The sequence below is a fragment of the Bufo gargarizans genome, chromosome 9 (genome assembly GCF_014858855.1).
Source record: "Bufo gargarizans isolate SCDJY-AF-19 chromosome 9, ASM1485885v1, whole genome shotgun sequence".
NCBI classification, from domain to species: Eukaryota; Metazoa; Chordata; class Amphibia; order Anura; family Bufonidae; genus Bufo; species Bufo gargarizans.
Window position 1 is genome coordinate 194193868 of NC_058088.1, and position 22226 is coordinate 194216093.

General features: G+C 49.5%; 1 protein-coding gene across 1 annotated transcript in view; it reads left to right on the forward strand.

Moving 5' to 3' along the window:
* FNBP1 (formin binding protein 1) overlaps window positions 1-22226 on the forward strand; it is a 108148-nt gene that overhangs the window by 35204 nt on the left and 50718 nt on the right. The window contains exons 3-5 of the mRNA XM_044269073.1: window positions 2142-2257; window positions 4576-4632; window positions 5326-5473. Coding sequence (XP_044125008.1) covers window positions 2142-2257; window positions 4576-4632; window positions 5326-5473 — 321 coding nt within the window. The remainder of the gene's footprint in view (window positions 1-2141; window positions 2258-4575; window positions 4633-5325; window positions 5474-22226) is intronic.

Here is a 22226-nt window from a genome sequence, read left to right on the forward strand (position 1 = left end):
CCTGAGTTACATCCTGTATTATACTCCAGAGCTGCACTCACTATTCTGCTGGTGCAGTCACTGTGTACATACATTACTGATCCTGTACTGATCCTCAGTTACATCCTGTATTATACTCCAGAGCTGCACTCACTATTCTGCTGGTGCAGTCACTGTGTACATACATTACTTATCCTGTCCGGATCCTGAGTTACATCCTGTATTATACTCCAGAGCAGCACTCACTATTCTGCTGGTGCAGTCACTGTGTACATACATTACTTATCCTGTCCGGATCCTGAGTTACATCCTGTATTATACTCCAGAGCAGCACTCACTATTCTGCTGGTGCAGTCACTGTGTACATACATTACTTATCCTGTCCGGATCCTGAGTTACATCCTGTATTATACTCCAGAGCTGCACTCACTATTCTGCTGGTGCAGTCACTGTGTACATACATTACTTATCCTGAGTTACATCCTGTATTATACTCCAGAGCTGCACTCACTATTCTGCTGGTGCAGTCACTGTGTACATACATTACTTATCCTGTACTGATCCTGAGTTACATCCTGTGTTATACTCCAGAGCTGCACTCACTATTCTGCTGGTGCAGTCACTGTGTACATACATTACTTATCCTGTACTGATCCTGAGTTACATCCTGTATTATACTCCAGAGCTGCACTCACTATTCTGCTGGTGCAGTCACTGTGTACATACATTACTTATCCTGTACTGATCCTGAGTTACATCCTGTATTATACTCCAGAGCTGCACTCACTATTCTGCTGGTGCAGTCACTGTGTACATACATTACTTATCCTGTACTGATCCTGAGTTACATCCTGTATTATACTGCAGAGCTGCACTCACTATTCTGCTGGTGCAGTCACTGTGTACATACATTACTTATCCTGTACTGATCCTGAGTCACATCCTGTATTATACTCCAGAGCTGCACTCACTATTCTGCTGGTGCAGTCACTGTGTGCATACATTACTTATCCTGTACTGATCCTGAGTTACATCCTGTATTATACTCCAGAGCTGCACTCACTATTCTGCTGGTGCAGTCACTGTGTACATACATTACTTATCCTGTACTGATCCTGAGTTACATCCTGTATTATACTCCAGAGCTGCACTCACTATTCTGCTGGTGCAGTCACTGTGTACATACATTACTGATCCTGTACTGATCCTCAGTTACATCCTGTATTATACTCCAGAGCTGCACTCACTATTCTGCTGGTGCAGTCACTGTGTACATACATTACTTATCCTGTCCGGATCCTGAGTTACATCCTGTATTATACTCCAGAGCAGCACTCACTATTCTGCTGGTGCAGTCACTGTGTACATACATTACTTATCCTGTCCGGATCCTGAGTTACATCCTGTATTATACTCCAGAGCAGCACTCACTATTCTGCTGGTGCAGTCACTGTGTACATACATTACTTATCCTGTCCGGATCCTGAGTTACATCCTGTATTATACTCCAGAGCTGCACTCACTATTCTGCTGGTGCAGTCACTGTGTACATACATTACTTATCCTGAGTTACATCCTGTATTATACTCCAGAGCTGCACTCACTATTCTGCTGGTGCAGTCACTGTGTACATACATTACTTATCCTGTACTGATCCTGAGTTACATCCTGTGTTATACTCCAGAGCTGCACTCACTATTCTGCTGGTGCAGTCACTGTGTACATACATTACTTATCCTGTACTGATCCTGAGTTACATCCTGTATTATACTCCAGAGCTGCACTCACTATTCTGCTGGTGCAGTCACTGTGTACATACATTACTTATCCTGTACTGATCCTGAGTTACATCCTGTATTATACTCCAGAGCTGCACTCACTATTCTGCTGGTGCAGTCACTGTGTACATACATTACTTATCCTGTACTGATCCTGAGTTACATCCTGTATTATACTCCAGAGCTGCACTCACGGTGTAGGCTTCAGAGATGACATCTCCCAGCGCACCCGGGGGTGGTCAGCCTCAGTTATGATGATATATAAGCAGTACTCTGGTCACCAGTACCCCCCCATTCTCTTGTACAGTGTATTGCTGAGGGGTCACGCCCCGCGGTGCAGGTTCGGGGACGCCCTTCATGTCTCTTCTCCCCTTGTTCTTACAGGATCAGTTTGATAACTTGGAGAAGCACACGCAGTGGGGGATCGAGGTGCTGGAGAAATACATCAAGTTTGTGAAGGAGCGAGCGGAGATCGAGATCAACTATGCAAAACAGCTGCGGTAAGTGCGGAAGCGGGATTCATCACTCCCATCATCCTTTCCCCCAGGAGTTCACTTCCTGTTTTGCGGCTTGTCATGAAAATCTCTGCGAGAAGCAAGTCATCTTAAAGTCACGTCATCACCACTTACAGGGGGCTCCTGTGTGGCTGGTGGTTCAGTCCGTGGGTGACTACCTGATTAGTATTGTAGTCGCTGGTTTGGCTCCGCCTCTCGGGTGCATCCACATTATCCTCATCCTCCAGTCACATCCAAAGCTGCACTCAAATTCCTAACTCCCTGTCAGACCTTACATATTTACACTTTGGAGTGTTCCTTTAAGGCTATGTAGTGTTGAATATACCAGTAACCCCCATTAGGCCAGTTTATTTGTGTCTAGTGCAGCGCACCCCAGAGGATAGTGCTGGCATTACTGCGTATCCATGACACAGATAACTACCTCCCCCCACCCCCGGGACCAAACACTGTCACCTGTAGGAACCAAGACTCCAAGAGACAGTAGCACTGGTGGGAGACACCCTCACTCCCCCTTTGCCTCCATTTTGCAAGGAGGTTGGGTGCTCCCCTATATTTTTCCATCCTCCTGATCCCCTATTTTGTGATATCTGGGTGTAACCTAGAAAAGTCTGCTGGATTCATGCTCCACCCCTTTGCTCATGACGTCTGCCCCCTTTCTCATGATTTCATGCTCCACCCCTCTTGTCTCCCCTTCGCTGTGTCATGCTCCACCCCTCTCACCTCCTCTCTGCTGTGTCATGCTCCGCCCCTCTTGTCTCCCCTTTGCTGTGTCATGCTCCGCCCCTCTTGTCTCCCCTTTGCTGTGTCATGTTCTGCCCATCGTCTCCCCTTTGCTGTGTCATGCTCCGCCTCTCTCGCCTCCTCTTTGCTTTGTCATGCTCCGCCCCTCTTGTCTCCCCTTTGCTGTGTCATGCTCCGCCCCTCTTGTCTCCCCTTTGCTGTGTCATGCTCCGCCCCTCTTGTCTCCCCTTTGCTGTGTCATGCTCCGCCCCCTTGTCTCCCCTTTGCTGTGTCATGCTCCGCCCCTCTTGTCTCCCCTTTGCTGTGTCATGCTCCGCCCCTCTTGTCTCCCCTTTGCTGTGTCATGCTCCGCCCCTCTTGTCTCCCCTTTGCTGTGTCATGCTCCGCCCCTCTTGTCTCCCCTTTGCTGTGTCATGCTCCGCCCCTCTTGTCTCCCCTTTGCTGTGTCATGCTCCGCCCCTCTCGTCTCCCCTTTGCTGTGTCATGCTCCGCCTCTCTTGTCTCCCCTTTGCTGTGTCATGCTCCGCCCCTCTCACCTCTTTGCTTTGTCATGCTCCGCCCCTCTCGTCTCATCTTTGCTGTCATGCTCCGCCTCCTCTCTACTCCGTCTGACTTGATACATTGTATCTCTTGCTCCCTGTGATTTCTCCTGTTACGTTGTTGCCCCCTGCGATGGTGAGAGCATTGAAGCTGCAGATGATCTCGCCTCAGTCAAGTTGTCAGACGACACCCAGCCCGACCTGTTAGACAGATATAGAAGTGCCTGTCATGAGGCTGGGCGCCATCTACCCGTCCCCCGCTGAAAATCGCAGGCGTCAGACGGCAAACGCTTAAATAACAAGTCCCTAATTATCAGACTCCATCCTGTCACCCAGCTTTCCGCAGACCCTAAGCTTCATCGCCTAACTAAGGAGGCTCGCCCTTCAGGAGCCTCAGAAAGCTGGGGATTCGTGTGGGCGGACTGATGCTCCTGGCACGTTGGGGGTGGTGGTTCCGGCACGGACTACTCCCTTAGTCCTTCCCTCGGCTCTGTGCTCTCCTTCCAGTTCATCTCTAGGCTTACGGCATCCCGAATGTTATCTGTTCTTAGAAAAGCTGGGTGACAATGTTTCACTGTTATAGCTCTTAAAGGGGAAGTTCACCCAGCTTTCCTAAAACCAGAGATCACTCAGAAGATCTGAGTTAAGAGATATGTCATTACATAACTAGGTGCATTTGACGTTTAGGACCCTGGGGAAGCAGGGTTTAAAGGGAAGACGCCTTTCATCTGATGGTGAATGATCCTCTCCCTGGCTCTGGATTTGTGTTCTCGGGAAAGCTGGGTGGCATCCAGTATGGGCCAGTGTCGTGGCTCTTGAAGGGCTATACCCAGCTTTCCTCAGAACTGACCACATCTGTCGATGTACGATTACATAAGGAGTGGGTAGATCTGCCCTCAGGACCGTGGACCCCAGACATTACTGCGCAGGAGTCGTAATGGTAAATTAAAAGGAGAAGCGAACCCCCGGGCGCCGCAGTTACAGGGGAACTTGTTGCCGACTTTTATTTCTTCTTTTTTGCAGAAATCTTTCAAAAAAATATCAAACAAAGAAAAACTCCAAAGAAGAGGAAGAGTCCAAGTGAGTTTCTTGCGGGGGGAGGGGCGAGCAGATAGGAAGATGCTGAGACGGGTGTTCTGACTTCTGGAAATTTACACTCCCCCCCACCCCCAGGTCCAAAATATGTGCTGCGCTGCAGTTTTCGGATTACTTAGTGCCCCCTCCCCTAATGATCCCTTTAGCCACCCCTCAGGTCGGTGACATGAAGTCAGATTGTCAGGAGCATCCGGAGTCGCCCCAACGAACTGAACTGGGGGCACTCTGCAGACGTGACCCACCATAGGAAGTAGGGGCATCAGTCCGGACGCCCCCTTAAAGGGGGTATTCCCAGTATAGTTTTATAACTGACTGGCGGGATAGTCTCACCATTGATATTGAAGGGTGTGTATACTTTTGCTCCAGTGCATCTGAAATAAATACAGCAGCAGCAGCAGCCGTTTTGTGTCTGCAGCTCCTATGCAGCGCTGTGTATCTCCATGGTTACAGACTACAAACACACTCCATGTAGTCTGATGCCACAGCCATGTGTTAATCCTGCAGATGGAAGGGATCAGACTGCACAAGACTTGCAAAAGTTTACACACCCTCTGTGATAGTTATGGAAACCAGTAAATAATAGCGCTACAGTTACTGCGGGGTCGGGAATGAGTCCAGGATCCCGCCGGTCAGTGCGTTATTACGGGGAACCGCTGACGGCTTGTGTTCTTACGACAGGTACACGTCGTGTAAAGCCTTCCAGACCACGCTGAACGAGACGAACGACTACGCCGGGCAGCACGAGGTCATCTCCGAGAACATGACGTCCATGATCATGGCGGAGCTGACGCGCTTCGTGCAGGAGCTCAAGCAGGAGAGGAAATCGGTGAGTGCCACGTCACGTGACCCCGAACACAGCATCTGATTGGCCGGGAGGAATTGGTCTAATCAAGGAAAAAGTCTGCAATTTTCTAATAACTAAAACTGTGGGTTCTCTGCTTGCAGTCGGTGAATGGAAACCCCGTTCTCCATGAAATAAAGACATCAGCAGCCCGACGGTTTGTTGCAATGTATCAATCTGGAGCTCAGTGGATTGTCTCGACCGGATGCCATTGTAGCAAACGCTCAGCGGTGAGAAGTGTTAGGTCAGGATGGGTTTTGAAACCCCACTCATTTTCCCACTCACTGAGAGCAAGCAGAGATCTTTAAAATGGTGAGGGATTGAAGTGAACGCTAGGATGTCGGCCTACGTCTGCTGCACCATAGATGGGATGCAGCCGGTGACAGTACGACTGCCCCTGTGTTGGCAGAGGATTTGCCCCCCTACCCTCAGGCCGGCGTCCATGATGCTCTGTACGTACGGAAACCGTTTTATAGTATTTAGAGGGGGGAGGGGCAGCTGCGAATCAGGTCAGAAGCCGCCGGCGTGCCGCAGTCCATGTGTGCCAGGCTAATATGGTTAGTGGGCGATTTAACAGTGCCCAGTGATGCAGCAGAGCTGAGTGCTGCCCCCGATCTCCTGCTGTTAACCCTTTACTACATAGGAGACCCACTGGATGTGTGCTGCAACTTACAGAGGGCAGGACATGACAAAAATGCGACCTCCCTCCCTGAGACGGTTCACTCCTCGGCACCTCTGGGGCCCCCTGCCCTGGGATGGGGCTGCACGCAGCTCGTGGAGCGAACCAGGAGGCAGCCTATGTTATGAGGTAGCAGCACTGATCATCTGGTTACAGCTGCTGCTGCGTCACATTGTGTGCAGTCCCAGGAGCTCCCCCGAGCTATCGATCCCAGCAAACCTCCAACATGTGAAATCAATTCCCTGCCCTGAGCTCAGGAGCTGACCTCATCGTGCAGCTGCTTAAAGGGCTCGCCCAGCGTACTGTAGCCCTCTAAGGGGCCCAATACCGGAAAAAAACTGATCAGTTTTATCCTAACGCATTCTGAATGGAGAGGGATCCGTTCAGGATGCATCAGTTCAGCCCCTTCTTAGGTTTTTTGGCTGGAGAAAATACCGCAGCGTGCTGAACACTTGCCGGATGTGCCGGCCCCAAGTGTTCCGGCAAAATGGATCTGGTTTTGCGGTCTGCGCAGACCTTTAAAAATGAGAAAAAAAATAATACCGGGTCCGTTTTTTCCGGATGACAACCAGAAAGATGGATCCAGTATTGCAATGCATTTGTGAGACGGATCCGGATCCATCTCACAAATGCATCAGTTTGCGTCCGGATTGCCGGATCCGTGAAGTGTGAAAGTAGCCTAATATCACGGCATAGAACACATGTTCTGCTCCAGCTGAGGGATTGTTACATTGTATCAGTCTGAGCAATCCTATATGTACCAGCCTGTCCTGCACTCCAGACTGACACATTGTAACACACTTCAGCTGTGTGAGCAGTTAGAATCACATACTCTAGAATTGTATAGTGACTTTCCAATACTTTGTGTGTCAGGTGCACACCTTGTTCAAAATGTCCTCTTGCTGTCGGGAATGGAAACCTTCCTGTGTCTAGTCCTGCTCACACAGCTGACAGTGGACTGATACATTGTAACAAACTATTGGGCCAGGAGAGAGACTGATGACACAGAACGCTGTCTAGACTGGATACAGCTGTGACAAACCCTCAGCAGTAAGAAGTGTTAGATCATGTTTCCAGTGAGGATTCCCATTCACTGACCGCAAACAGAGCTCTTGGACACAGGAATGATGAAGCTTTCTTTACATAGGACTGCTGCAGACTGACTCATCAGGTCGGTGCTTCCTCCGCAGGGCGGTATGATCCCCCGTCCTCTCTAGCGCTGCAGCCTTTTGTCTGTGCAGCGGCGCCTCCCACCGCTCATCTGCTTCAGAGCTGGCCTCGTTAACCCCTGCAGTGCTGGTTTGCCCCTCTTATGAGCGAGCCGCCTGGCTGCTGTGAGTGCCGCAGGTTACTCTGCTCCATAAGGACAGGAATGGCGGCTGGTCTGGTGGATGGCGGTCATACAAGGCCATTCACGTCTGCTCAGCTGCACGTAACGCCGCCCCGGGCCCGACCGCTCCTGCCTCTGATAGGCGGAGGATGTCACCGCTTGTTACTGCCGTCTCACAGGAGGGAAGGCGGCCTATTGTCACTCCGCCGCTGCCCGGTCTCCCTGCCCCCGCCAGGTGTATGACCCGATCCTCGCTCCACCATACATAATGCACGTTCTGATGCAGCAGCCGCTTCCCCTCCGCCTCGTCAGCTTTTCTTAGAATACCTGCTGATGGTTTCCTGTGTCTCTTCTCACGTCCTGTCTTCATTTTATTCTTTATCTAGTATTTTCTACAGCGCTGTGCTTCCTGAATTTCCATGAATGAAATGCCAGAGTAGCAGTAATGACTGACACAGACACACAGGTGGTGTATACCCATGCGATGGATATTTGAGGCTGTGAGCCACCATGTATTACATTATAGTGCCTGTATCTAGCAGGGTTGTGATAGCCGGTTGTCAGCTAGTCTTAAAGGGAGACTCCCCAATAGTGTATAATCTCATGTTACATGTACAGCAGATAGAAGGCAGCCATATTGCACTACCAAAGTGACTTTAAGAAGAGGTTGTCACAGCCCGGCCCATCTATGTCTGAGGTTGTCACAGCCCGGCCCATCTATGTCTGAGGTTGTCACCGCCCAGCCCCCCTCTGTCTGAGGTTGTCACCGCCCAGCCCCCCTCTGTCTGAGGTTGTCACCGCCCAGCCCCCCTCTGTCTGAGGTTGTCACCGCCCAGCCCCCCTCTGTCTGAGGTTGTCACCGCCCAGCCCCCCTCTGTCTGAGGTTTTCACAGCCCGGCCCCCCTCTGTCTGAGGTTGTCACCGCCCAGCCCCCCTCTGTCTGAGGTTATCACAGCCCGGCCCCCCTCTGTCTGAGGTTGTCACAGCCCGGCCCATCTATGTCTGAGGTTGTCACAGCCCGGCCCATCTATGTCTGAGGTTGTCACCGCCCAGCCCCCCTCTGTCTGAGGTTGTCACCGCCCAGCCCCCCTCTGTCTGAGGTTGTCACCGCCCAGCCCCCCTCTGTCTGAGGTTGTCACCGCCCAGCCCCCCTCTGTCTGAGGTTGTCACCGCCCGGCCCCCCCCTCTGTCTGAGGTTGTCACAGCCCGGCCCCCCCCTCTGTCTGAGGTTGTCACAGCCCGGCTCCCCTCTATGTCTGAGGTTGTCACCGCCCAGCCCCCCTCCATGTCTGAGGTTGTCACCGCCCAGCCCCCCTCCATGTCTGAGGTTGTCACAGCCCAGCCCCCCTCCATGTCTGAGGTTGTCACAGCCCGGCTCCCCTCTATGTCTGAGGTTGTCACCTCAGACTGTCATTTAAAGGGTCATTTCATGAATTTAGAGCAGAGGAAGAGCTGAACACACTGATACATTGTACAGTATATCTATACACACACTGATACATTGTACAGTATATCTATACACGCACTGATACATTGTACAGTATATCTATACACACGCTGATACATTACATCTTCCTGTATCCTGCTGTACCTGTCCATATAGCGCCCTCTATAGGAACACTGCGTACATAGCCCTCAGAGATCCCCCTTAATCCCCAGCTAATGTCTCTGCAGGATACAGTAGATACACTGCTGAGCGTCGTCATGGCATTTTCAACATCTGTGCTTGCTGTGAGTTTTGTTTACGTTCAAAGGCTTATTCTGCTCTAGCCCTGCTCACACAGCTGAGGGGCTGATACATTGTAACAAACCACTGGAGAGAGATTTGTGCTGCTGATGTGTTTCTGGCAGAGAATTTTATAGACTGGATACAACTGTAACAACACCTCAGCTGTGAGTACTCTTTATTATTTCTGCCACAATGAATGATTCCATTCACTGATTGCAAGCAAAGATTCAAACAAAGTCAAATACAGAATCTTAATCCCCCTTGTAATGGGAGCAGCAGAGGAATATTTTGAGTACACTGGCCCTTTAAACTGCACTTAGTGTGATGTATGTGTTGGGGGCGGGGCTCTGACAACCTGGTTGTCGGCCTCAGTGGATGGTGGGTTTCCGAACTCCCCTGATCCAACCATAAGTGTCCGCGCGTTGACCTCTGTGTGTTCTCTGCAGACTTGCCCTGCGATCCATTGTGCTGGGTGGTTCTGAGGAATGCTGGGTGTGATAGTCCGGCCTTCCCAATGTTATTACAGCGATTGTCCCGCTCTCATAATGCTCGGTAAATAGAGACAATTGTTGAGCTAATATTTACCTCCAGCATCTCCTGTTATACCGGGGGAGGGGCGAGAAGTGACAACCACAGACAGGCCTGACTGCCGACGGTTGTCACTTCTCATCCCTGCAGTGGTGACTTTATGTTAGGGAATTGTTATCCGTGCAGTTCTCCAATAGAACGGTAATGGTGGCAGGTGCAGGCGGGTACAGCGGGGGCGCTTGGTGTCCATGTCCAGACGACATTAACGCCGACCCCCCTCACCATAGGAAGTGCTCTATAGGAAGTGGCTGTAACCAGCAGCTACAGGAAATGGATCGTGAGAGATGAAAGATGCACACGCTTAAAGAGCAACTCCGCCTCGGAGATGTCAGAGCTCAGACTCCATGTACCATGAGATTTCACCTGCCTTCTCCGCTATGTACACGGTGCTCTGGCCGCGATTCACCCATATAATATCATCACCGTAGACGGGAACGGATCCAGAGACACCTTATCCATGTCACTCAAATCTGTCATTTATTAATTAATCATGTATATAAAATAATATAAAATATATAAAAAAGAAGAAAAAAATGCACAGATAATATATAAAAAATAAGTTATTGTGTAAATTATATGAATTGTGTTATACAGAGAGAGGCTACCGATTTCTCCTCTTCCCTCTGTGTCAAGTTGTTGAAGGGAATAACGGAAGGACATAAGTAGAAGCGACTCGCGGATTTCTCATCAATTGTTACCCGTATTCATGTATCGCCCTAGTGTCGGTATATATGGCTCCGATGCGTCAGCTCCTGATTAAGCAGTTCTCATAGTTGGTTTGTAACAGTTTGTGTCGACCTGTTTATAATATCATATTGCGATAGTGACACTCGCTGTTAGGCCTCATGCACACAAACATATTTTCTTTCCGCTCCGTTTTTTTTGGGCGGACCGTATGCAGAACCATGCACTTCAACGGGGCTGTAGAAAATACGGAAGTTACTCCGTGTGCATTCAGTTTCCGTTTGTCCGCATGGCCGCTCCGCAACAAAGTAGCGCATGTCCTATTATTGTCCGCAAATCACAGTCCGAGGCCCCATTCAAGTCAATGTGTCCACAAAAAATACGGAACACACACTTTTGAAATGCTACGCCCAGCCCATATTGCTCATGTGTTTGGTGATAAGTTACTGTTTCTGTTTCCGATCTGCAAATAACTGATAAAATACGGAAACCATACGGATATGTTTTGTGCAATAACGGAATGGAAGAGGACTTTAATCGGAGAGAAAAAAAAAACTCAGATACAGAACAACGGATCCGTGAAAAACAGACTGCAAAACAACAACGGTCGTGTGCATGAGCCCTTAGCCGATCAGTGGGCTGTCAGTTTTTCAAACCTCCATATGATGGTAGGCAGTATGGAGGTGCTCAAACAGGTAGCGTTACCGTCAGATATACGCAATGCAGGGGCGCGGTGGCAATCCCCTCAAAGGTGGCAGCCGTCATTCACCGATGTAGGTAATCCGCCTGCGTGGAAGCCGCCGGACCTCGGAGTTTTACGTGGTAAGGTGATTGGCGGTGAAATGAAGATCCCCTCAGAAGTGGCTGCTGCCGTGAGCAAACAGCCTTTGCGTAAGCCGCGGCGAGAATCAGCGTTCCACGTGTTAGTGGAATCTCGATCGGCATGTGTATTGGGATATACTGGGTTCCCAGGATAGTTCTCTCATATTTGGCGCTTCAAAAAAAGGGGATCTAGTTTTGTCCTTGGATCCAGTGGGTTCTGGGTTCCGTGTATCTTTTGTACCATATAGTTTCTATAGACTCCTTCATCAGTGGCCACGAATACATTGGGACCCTTCCCACTTTTATACCCACTCTTCCAGTTCCCACCAAAACCCTCACTGCATTTCCACTTTGTCATTTCAAAGAATAGTCTTTCTCCAGTCCTGGTCCCGGCCTCAATGGTTTATCTTGATGGTCTTCATTCAATTTTACTTCCAAAAAACGCGATGCGTTTTTTCTCCAGATATGCGTTTATTTTTATTTTTTTTATAAATACCTTACTTATTTATTCTTTCTAATATATTACATTATAGAATTTTTTTTTCCATTATAGACAAAATGTATATGGAGGATATAATAATGGAATATAATAAAAATATAGTAGCATAAAAGAACACGTGTAAACAATAGTAAAAAATAAAACTGGATACAGTAAGTACTATATACTGTAACTCTGCAATATTTATAATAGTGTTCCTTAATGAAATTCAACAATGTATCTAATGGAGGCAGTGGATGTGTAATATAATAGCATTGTACTCCTATCTCTCATAATACAGGTCTTCCTTTTCTATAATGGTTCCTATTTATAGAGGAAACTATTGAGGAATATAATACGTAGAGATGGTACATTATAATATTACAGTACAGGTCCCCTATCTTTCTTATGGTTTTGTGTGTAGAGATGTATAGAGATGGGGGACCTGTACTGTAATATTATAATGTACCATCTCAATGTATTATATTCCTCAATAGGTTACAAACCAACTATGAGAACTGCTTAATCAGGAGCTGACGCATCGGAGCCATATATACCGACACTAGGCTGATACATGTATACGGGTAACAATTGATGAGAAATCCGCCCATCACAAGAACACAAATACTCGAGTCGCTTCTACTTTTAAAGGGAGTCTGTCACCAGCATTTCACTTTTTTAACCCTTCCCACAGCTCCTAGCATGCTTACAGTTAATAAAAACGTTACCTCTGGCATCAATCCCGGACTTATAGAACCATCAAAAACGATCTTTATGATATGCAAATGAGGGCTCGCAAGTGCCCAGGGGCGGCGTTACTCTCTTAGGTGCCCTGCTTGCTCAGCCTTTTCATTGCGTCCCTCCGCCCGCCCATCCTTTCCCTCTGACCGCCTTTCTACTAACTTGTTATTCTGCCGATATCCCGCGCCTGCGCACTCATTCCTTTGGCCGGCGCATGCGCACTACGATGCCCATTCCTTGTACGGCATCACAGTAATTAATGCGCATGCGCCGATGAACCGCCTTCTTTGTTGTGTTTTCGCGTCGTTAGCCGGCGCATGCGCAATAGTTACTGTGATGCCGTACAAGGAATGGGCATCGTGTAGTGCGCATGCGCCGGCCAAAGGAATGAGTGCGCAGGCGCGGGATATCGGCAGAATAACAAGTTAGTAGAAAGGCGGTCAGAGGGAAAGGATGGGCGGGCGGAGGGACGCAATGAAAAGGCTGAGCAAGCAGGGCACCTAAGAGAGTAACGCCGCCCCTGGGCACTTGCGAGCCATCATTTGCATATCATAAAGATCGTTTTTGATGGTTCTATAAGTCCGGGATTGATGCCAGAGGTAACGTTTTTATTAACTGTAAGCATGCTAGGAGCTGTGGGAAGGGTTAAAAAAGTGAAATGCTGGCGACAGACTCCCTTTAATTTTTTATTTTTTATGTTTTATAATATATATATATTGGTATATTATGATTGATTAATTGATAAATAAAAGATTTGAGTGACATGGATAAGGTATCTCTGGATTCCTCCAGATGAAGTCTGCCCGTCTACAGTTATAAATCAGACTCCATATTGCGCCAACTTCTCTGCAAATCCTTCGTTCCAGTGCCCTTCTGGCTCCTCCATGTAACAGTCCTGTCAGCCCCCACAATACTGGCTGATAGAGGACAGTCTACACTGTCATTCTGACATTCTATTCATCAACCACGAGGCCCTGAATGAACACATCTAGATAGGATGGTGGGCAGACGTTATTTCTGGCCCGGTGTGATTAGAAGCGTAGCTGGCATTGGCTCGGAGTGTCCGTGGGAAGTGATGATGGGCAGAAGGGTCACCGTAACCTGATACGGTGGCTGGAAACAGAGCCCGGGCCCCGAGTCTGAAATAGAAGCGGGGGCCACGCTGAGTAATTATAGACCAAGAAGAGCAGCGACAAGTTTTACTAGAGTGTTCTGTGACTTCTTGAAGAATGATGGGGGTTATCATTCGTAATGGGGGAGTCGTGCTATATCCAATCACAACTGTGCCCTGTGCATTTAGTCATTGCCCCCTGTTATCAGCCATTTCAGGGGAGAGGATGACTGTAGGACAGGAGAATACAGTCTATTGCCTCCTGTTATCAGCCATTTCAGGGGAGAGGATGACTGTAGGACAGGAGAATACAGTCTATTGCCCCCTGTTATCAGCCATTTCAGGGGAGAGGATGACTGTAGGACAGGAGAATACAGTCTATTGCCTCCTGTTATCAGCCATTTCAGGGGAGAGGATGACTGTAGGACAGGAGAATACAGTCTATTGCTCCCTGTTATCAGCCATTTCAGGGGGTAGGATGACTGTAGGACAGGAGAATACAGTCTATTGCTCCTGTTATCAGCCATTTCAGGGATGAGGATGACTGTAGGACAGGAGAATACAGTCTATTGCTCCCTGTTATCAGCCATTTCAGGGGAGAGGATGACTGTAGGACAGGAGAATACAGTCTATTGCCCCCTGTTATCAGCCATTTCAGGGGAGAGGATGACTGTAGGACAGGAGAATACAGTCTATTGCCCCTTGTTATCAGCCATGTCAGAGGAGAGGATGACTGTAGCACAGGAGAATACAGTCTATTGCTCCCTGTTATCAGCCATTTCAGGGGAGAGGATGACTGTAGGACAGGAGAATACAGTCTATTGCCCCCTGTTATCAGCCATTTCAGGGGAGAGGATGACTGTAGGACAGGAGAATACAGTCTATTGCCCCTGTTATCAGCCATTTCAGGGGAGAGGATGACTGTAGGACAGGAGAATACAGTCTATTGCCCCCTGTTATCAGCCATTTCAGAGGAGAGGATGACTGTAGGACAGGAGAATACAGTCTATTGCCTCCTGTTATCAGCCATTTCAGGGGAGAGGATGACTGTAGGACAGGAGAATACAGTCTATTGCCCCCTGTTATCACCCATTTCAGGGGAGAGGATGACTGTAGGACAGGAGAATACAGTCTATTGCCCCCTGTTATCACCCATTTCAGGGGAGAGGATGACTGTAGGACAGGAGAATACAGTCTATTGCTCCCTGTTATCAGCCATTTCAGGGGAGAGGATGACTGTAGGACAGGAGAATACAGTCTATTGCCCCCTGTTATCAGCCATTTCAGGGGAGAGGATGACTGTAGGACAGGAGAATACAGTCTATTGCCCCTGTTATCAGCCATTTCAGGGGAGAGAATGACTATAGGACAGGAGAATACAGTCTATTGCCCCCTGTTATCAGCCATTTTAGGGGAGAGGATGACTGTAGGACAGGAGAATACAGTCTATTGCCCCTGTTATCAGCCATTTCAGGGGAGAGAATGACTATAGGACAGGAGAATACAGTCTATTGCCCCCTGTTATCAGCCATTTCAGGGGAGAGGATGACTGTAGGACAGGAGAATACAGTCTATTGCCCCCTGTTATCAGCCATTTCAGGGGGTAGGATGACTGTAGGACAGGAGAATACAGTCTATTGTCCCCTGTTATCAGCCATAGGAGTCATTCTCACAGTTGTAGCCTCTAATCTGACCCCATGTTTTGGCCACTGCACTTCCTGCTCTTGTTTTGTGATGTCTGGTGTACATGGTAACATGGCACTTACCTGTGTACGCCTGATACAGCAGAACCAGGGAGACAGTGGATATGTTCCCCCTCCCCCATTGTCCTTGCTGGATCCTCAGGCCGTTTTGAGTTGCACTTGACGCGTTTTGCTCCCAGTCGTCATTATCTTCTATTGTTTTCGCAGGTGACTCCTCGCGGCCATTGCTGCTCCATAATCTCCCTGTATCGTCTCTTTCCAGACCTCCCCCCGTATTGTAATAACAGACTGTCACAATTCTAGATTATCAGGTTCTGATCCGGTCTGTCAATCCTGCAGGACTAAGGCGCGTCCTGTCCCTGCACTGTGACATTGCTGGAGGTGTAAAATAAAGATTATTAAATGTAATAGAGCATGCAGTGCGGCGGCCAGGTGTCCCCGAGCAGTACTCACAGCAGAGGATGATCTCCGCTCACATCCAGAGCTGCACTGATAATTCTATTGCTGCACAATCTGTAATACTCCAGTCACATCTAAAGCTACATGCACTGTTCTTTGGGCGGTTTTCAGACTGCATGATCTCACTGCTGCTGGTTCAGTGTCTGAACAGGGCTCTGTCTGGGTGGTGTAGTGTGTGCACAGGCGCGGTGTACTCTGGGTGATGTAGTGTGTGTACAGGCGCGGTGTACTCTGGGTGATGTAGTGTGTGTACAGGCGCGGTGTACTCTGGGTGATGTAGTGTGTGCACAGTCGTGGTGTACTCTGGGTGATGTAGTGGTGCACAGGCGTTGTGTACTCTGGGTGATGTAGTGTGTGTACAGGCGCTGTGTATTCTGGGTGATGTAATGTGCGCACAGGCGCGGTGTACTCTGGGTGATGTAGTGTGTGCACAGGCGCTGTGTACTCTGGGTGATGTAGTGTGTGCACAGGCGCGGTGTACTCTGGGTGATGTAGTGTTTGCACAGGCGCGGTGTACTCTGGGTGATGTAGTGTGTGTACAGGCGCGGTGTATTCTGGGTGATATAGTGTGTGCACAGGCGTTGTGTACTCTGGGTGATGTAGTGTGTGCACAGGCGTTGTGTACTCTGGGTGATGTAGTGTGTGTACAGGCGCGGTGTACTCTGGGTGATGTAGTGTGTGCACAGTCGTGGTGTACTCTGGGTGATGTAGTGGTGCACAGGCGTTGTGTACTCTGGGTGATGTAGTGTGTGTACAGGCGCTGTGTATTCTGGGTGATGTAATGTGCGCACAGGCGTTGTGTACTCTGGGTGATGTAGTGTGTGCACAGGTGCTGTGTACTCTGGGTGATGTAATATGCACACAGGCGTGGTGTACTCTGGGTGATGTACTGTGTGCACAGTCGCGGTGTACTCTGGTGTACTGTGTGCACAGTCGCGGTGTACTCTGGTGTACTGTGTGCACAGTCGCGGTGTACTCTGGTGTACTGTGTGCACAGTCGCGGTGTACTCTGGTGTAGTGTGTGTGCACAGTCGCGGTGTACTCTGGTGTAGTGTGTGTGCACAGGAGAGGTGTACTCTGAGTGATCTCCGCTCACATCCAGAGCTGCACTGATAATTCTATTGCTGCACAATCTGTAATACTCCAGTCACATCTAAAGCTATATGCACTGTTCTTTGGGCGGTTTTCAGACTGCATGATCTCACTGCTGCTGGTTCAGTGTCTGAACAGGGCTCTGTCTGGGTGGTGTAGTGTGTGCACAGGCGCGGTGTACTCTGGGTGGTGTAGTGTGTGCACAGGCGCTGTGTATTCTGGGTGATGTACTGTGTGCACAGTCGCGGTGTACTCTGGTGTACTGTGTGCACAGTCGCGGTGTACTCTGGTGTAGTGTGTGTGCACAGGAGCGGTGTACTCTGGGTGATGTAGTGTGTGCACAGGCGCTGTGTACTCTGGGTGATGTAGTGTGTGCACAGGCGCTGTGTACTCTGGGTGATGTAGTGTGTGCACAGGCGCGGTGTACTCTGGGTGATGTAGTGTGTGCACAGGCGCAGTGTATTCTGGGTGATGTAGTGTGTGTACAGGCGCGGTGTATTCTGGGTGATGTAGTGTGTGCACAGGCGTTGTGTACTCTGGGTGATGTAGTGTGTGTACAGGCGCTGTGTATTCTGGGTGATGTAATGTGCGCACAGGCGCTGTGTACTCTGGGTGATGTAGTGTGTGCACAGGTGCTGTGTACTCTGGGTGATGTAATATGCACACAGGCGTGGTGTACTCTGGGTGATGTAATATGCACACAGGCGTGGTGTACTCTGGGTGATGTAGTGTATGCACAGGCGCTGTGTACTCTGGGTGATGTAGTGTGTGCACAGGCGCTGTGTACTCTGGGTGATGTAGTGTGTGCACAGGCGTGGTGCACTCTGGGTGATGTAGTGTGTGCACAGGCGCTGTGTACTCTGGGTGATGTAGTGTGTGCACAGGCGCTGTGTACTCTGGGTGATGTAGTGTGTGCACAGGCGTGGTGCACTCTGGGTGATGTAGTGTGTGCACAGTCGTGGTGCACTCTGGGTGATGTAGTGTGTGCACAGTCGTGGTGTACTCTGGGTGATGTAGTGGTGCACTCTGGGTGATGTAGTGTGTGCACAGTCGTGGTGCACTCTGGGTGATGTAGTGTGTGCACAGTCGCAGTGCACTCTGGGTGATGTAGTGTGTGCACAGTCGTGGTGAACTCTGGGTGATGTCGTGGTGCACAGTCGTGGTGCACTCTGGGTGATGTAGTGTGTGCACAGTCGTGGTGCACTCTGGGTGATGTAGTGTGTGCACAGTCGTGGTGCACTCTGGGTGATGTAGTGTGTGCACAGTCGTGGTGCACTCTGGGTGATGTAGTGTGTGCACAGGCGTTGTGTACTCTGGGTGATGTAGTGTGTGCACAGGCGCGGTGCACTCTGGGTGATGTAGTGTGTGCACAGGCGTGGTGCACTCTGGGTGATGTAGTGTGTGCACAGTCGTGGTGCACTCTGGGTGATGTAGTGTGTGCACAGGCGTTGTGTACTCTGGGTGATGTAGTGTGTGCACAGGCGCGGTGCACTCTGGGTGATGTAGTGTGTGCACAGTCGTGGTGCACTCTGGGTGATGTAGTGTGTGCACAGTCGTGGTGCACTCTGGGTGATGTAGTGTGTGCACAGGCGTTGTGTACTCTGGGTGATGTAGTGTGTGCACAGGCGTTGTGTACTCTGGGTGATGTAGTGTGTGCACAGTCGTGGTGCACTCTGGGTGATGTAATGTGTGCACAGGGTCCGCGGTGCAGATGGTTCTACATCTCCTATTATATAGTGCCCACACTTTCAGTGCAGTGCAGAGGTTTTCCTGTGGGTCCTCAGTTGTCATTATGGTCAGGGACGATAGGAGTAAATTACATGAGGATAGTCTCTGTGGTCACCACACAACCAGCTCTGCTCCATTCACTGCAGGCTGCGCAATCCATTCTAATCAGTTTATGGAGCCCCAGCTCCTCCAGGAACGTCGTGTTTCTCTCTCCCCCCCCCCCCCCCCCCCCCCATGAAGTAAATGCTATAATTACTTATCATTTTCAATATCTCTGCTTGCTGTCAGTGAATGTGAACATCCCAAGACTGATGCCCATCCTTATCCAGTACTGTAGGTTTGCAACAATTGTATTCAGTTCAGACAATGCTGTGTGGACTCCAAAGTGATACATTGTAACAAACGATCAGGACAGAGAGCTGTGCTGCTTGATGTGCTTAGAGGGCTGTCTAGACTGAATGCAATTGTAACCCTCAGCTGTGGGAAGTTAATGTTTTTTCAGCCACTGGATGTATGCAATATTGTTCCTATTCACTGACAGCAAGCAGAATTGTTGAAAATGGTGATGGAATGAAAGTTAAACTTAATTTGATTTATAAAATTCACTCTGAAAACCCTTCCTGACCTGTGTGTCAGTGTAGATTCCAATATGACCCTAATCTGACATGGACTCCAACTGCAGAATTCTGAGTCTGATTGGATGAGGTCAGGATGGGTTTTCATTCACTGACAGCAAATAGGTGAAGATTTGAATAGGTGTAGTAGAAGGTCTCTAGCCTTCAGCCTCCCTACTGACTGATGTTGGTGACTGCCCTGATGTGTTACACCCCCTCCAGGCAGTGCGAACACGTGCTACTACCCCCCCCCCATCCACTAGTCCGTCCGGCTGAGTGTGGAGCTGTCCCGCTGCCAGTAACGAGCTGCAGCGCCTTTTATGGAGCCAGTTCTGCTGCAGCCGAGGATTCCCTCAGGGACAGTCCTGATTATATGGGAGGTGCGGGGATCGGACTGCTGGCTCCCACATACCCTGTATGCAGGATCATCACATCTACACCTGGCTAAAGGGCTGACAACCTAAACCCTGCAGCAGCGTTATAACCTGTCACCTCTAGGACCATAACCAGATTGTACTCACAGATCCTGTAGTCTACAATGGCTGATAACAGGGAGCAATAGACTGTATTCTCCTGTCCTACAGTCATCCTCTCCCCTGAAATGGCTGATAACAGGGAGCAATAGACTGTATTCCCCTGTCCTACAGTCGTCCTCTCCCCTGAAATGGCTGATAACAGGGGGCAATAGACTGTATTCTCCTGTCCTACAGTCATCCTCTCCCCTGAAATGGCTGATAACAGGGGGCAATAGACTGTATTCTCCTGTCCTACAGTCATCCTCTCCCCTGAAATGGCTGATAACAGGGAGCAATAGACTGTATTCTCCTGTCCTACAGTCATCCCCCCACCTGAAATGGCTGATAACAGGGGGCAATAGACTGTATTCTCCTGTCCTACAGTCATCCTCTCCCCTGAAATGACTGATAACAGGGGGCAATAGACTGTATTCTCCTGTCCTACAGTCATCCTCTCCCCTGAAATGGCTGATAACAGGGGGCAATAGACTGTATTCTCCTGTCCTACAGTCATCCTCTCCCCTGAAATGGCTGATAACAGGGGGCAATAGACTGTATTCTCCTGTCCTACAGTCATCCTCTCCCCTGAAATGGCTGATAACAGGGAGCAATAGACTGTATTCTCCTGTCCTACAGTCATCCTCTCCCCTGAAATGGCTGATAACAGGGGGCAATAGACTGTATTCTCCTGTCCTACAGTCATCCTCTCCCCTGAAATGGCTGATAACAGGGAGCAATAGACTGTATTCTCCTGTCCTACAGTCATCCCCCCACCTGAAATGGCTGATAACAGGGGGCAATAGACTGTATTCTCCTGTCCTACAGTCATCCTCTCCCCTGAAATGACTGATAACAGGGGGCAATAGACTGTATTCTCCTGTCCTACAGTCATCCTCCCCCCTGAAATGGCTGATAACAGGGGGCAATAGACTGTATTCTCCTGTCCTACAGTCATCCTCTCCCCTGAAATGGCTGATAACAGGGGGCAATAGACTGTATTCTCCTGTCCTACAGTCATCCTCTCCCCTGAAATGGCTGATAACAGGGGGCAATAGACTGTATTCTCCTGTCCTACAGTCATCCTCTCCCCTGAAATGGCTGATAACAGGGGGCAATAGACTGTATTCTCCTGTCCTACAGTCATCCTCTCCCCTGAAATGGCTGATAACAGGGAGCAATAGACTGTATTCTCCTGTCCTACAGTCATCCCCCCACCTGAAATGGCTGATAACAGGGGGCAATAGACTGTATTCTCCTGTCCTACAGTCATCCTCTCCCCTGAAATGACTGATAACAGGGGGCAATAGACTGTATTCTCCTGTCCTACAGTCATCCTCTCCCCTGAAATGGCTGATAACAGGGGGCAATAGACTGTATTCTCCTGTCCTACAGTCATCCTCTCCCCTGAAATGGCTGATAACAGGGGGCAATAGACTGTATTCTCCTGTCCTACAGTCATCCTCTCCCCTGAAATGGCTGATAACAGGGAGCAATAGACTGTATTCTCCTGTCCTACAGTCATCCTCTCCCCTGAAATGGCTGATAACAGGGGGCAATAGACTGTATTCTCCTGTCCTACAGTCATCCTCTCCCCTGAAATGGCTGATAACAGGGAGCAATAGACTGTATTCTCCTGTCCTACAGTCATCCCCCCACCTGAAATGGCTGATAACAGGGGGCAATAGACTGTATTCTCCTGTCCTACAGTCATCCTCTCCCCTGAAATGACTGATAACAGGGGGCAATAGACTGTATTCTCCTGTCCTACAGTCATCCTCCCCCCTGAAATGGCTGATAACAGGGGGCAATAGACTGTATTCTCCTGTCCTACAGTCATCCTCTCCCCTGAAATGGCTGATAACAGGGGGCAATAGACTGTATTCTCCTGTCCTACAGTCATCCTCTCCCCTGAAATGGCTGATAACAGGGGGCAATAGACTGTATTCTCCTGTCCTACAGTCATCCTCTCCTCTGAAATGGCTGATAACAGGGGGCAATAGAATCCCCTAACTGTGCAATAAATGGAGTGGAGATATTTTGTAGCTGCAGTGTCCTCTAAATGTACATATACTCACCTCATTTATTTGTTGTGTATGGAAAGCTGGGTGTCGGGGGGGGCGTGTCCGGATGTGGAGCTGAGCGGACGCTTACCGCGCTAGCTCCGTGACCTGTGGCATAAGAAGCGGCTCACAGCGCAGTACAGTGTACCCCCACACACTGTAATTTAACAGAGGGTATTGCCAACCCACCCAGCACCCGACAATATGGGCCGCAGCAAGAAAAATGAAGGCCCGCCGAGCAAAATCACGGCATTCAGGGCCGCAGGAGGAATCCAAGATGGCGCCCGCTCCCTGCACCATGAAGCGCCGGAGGCAAGTTACTCCACTGAGACACCAGCAAGGCGCACTAGAAGCGCTAGTAATGTCAGCCCACGAAGCGCAAGTAATGTTAGCCAACGAAGCAAC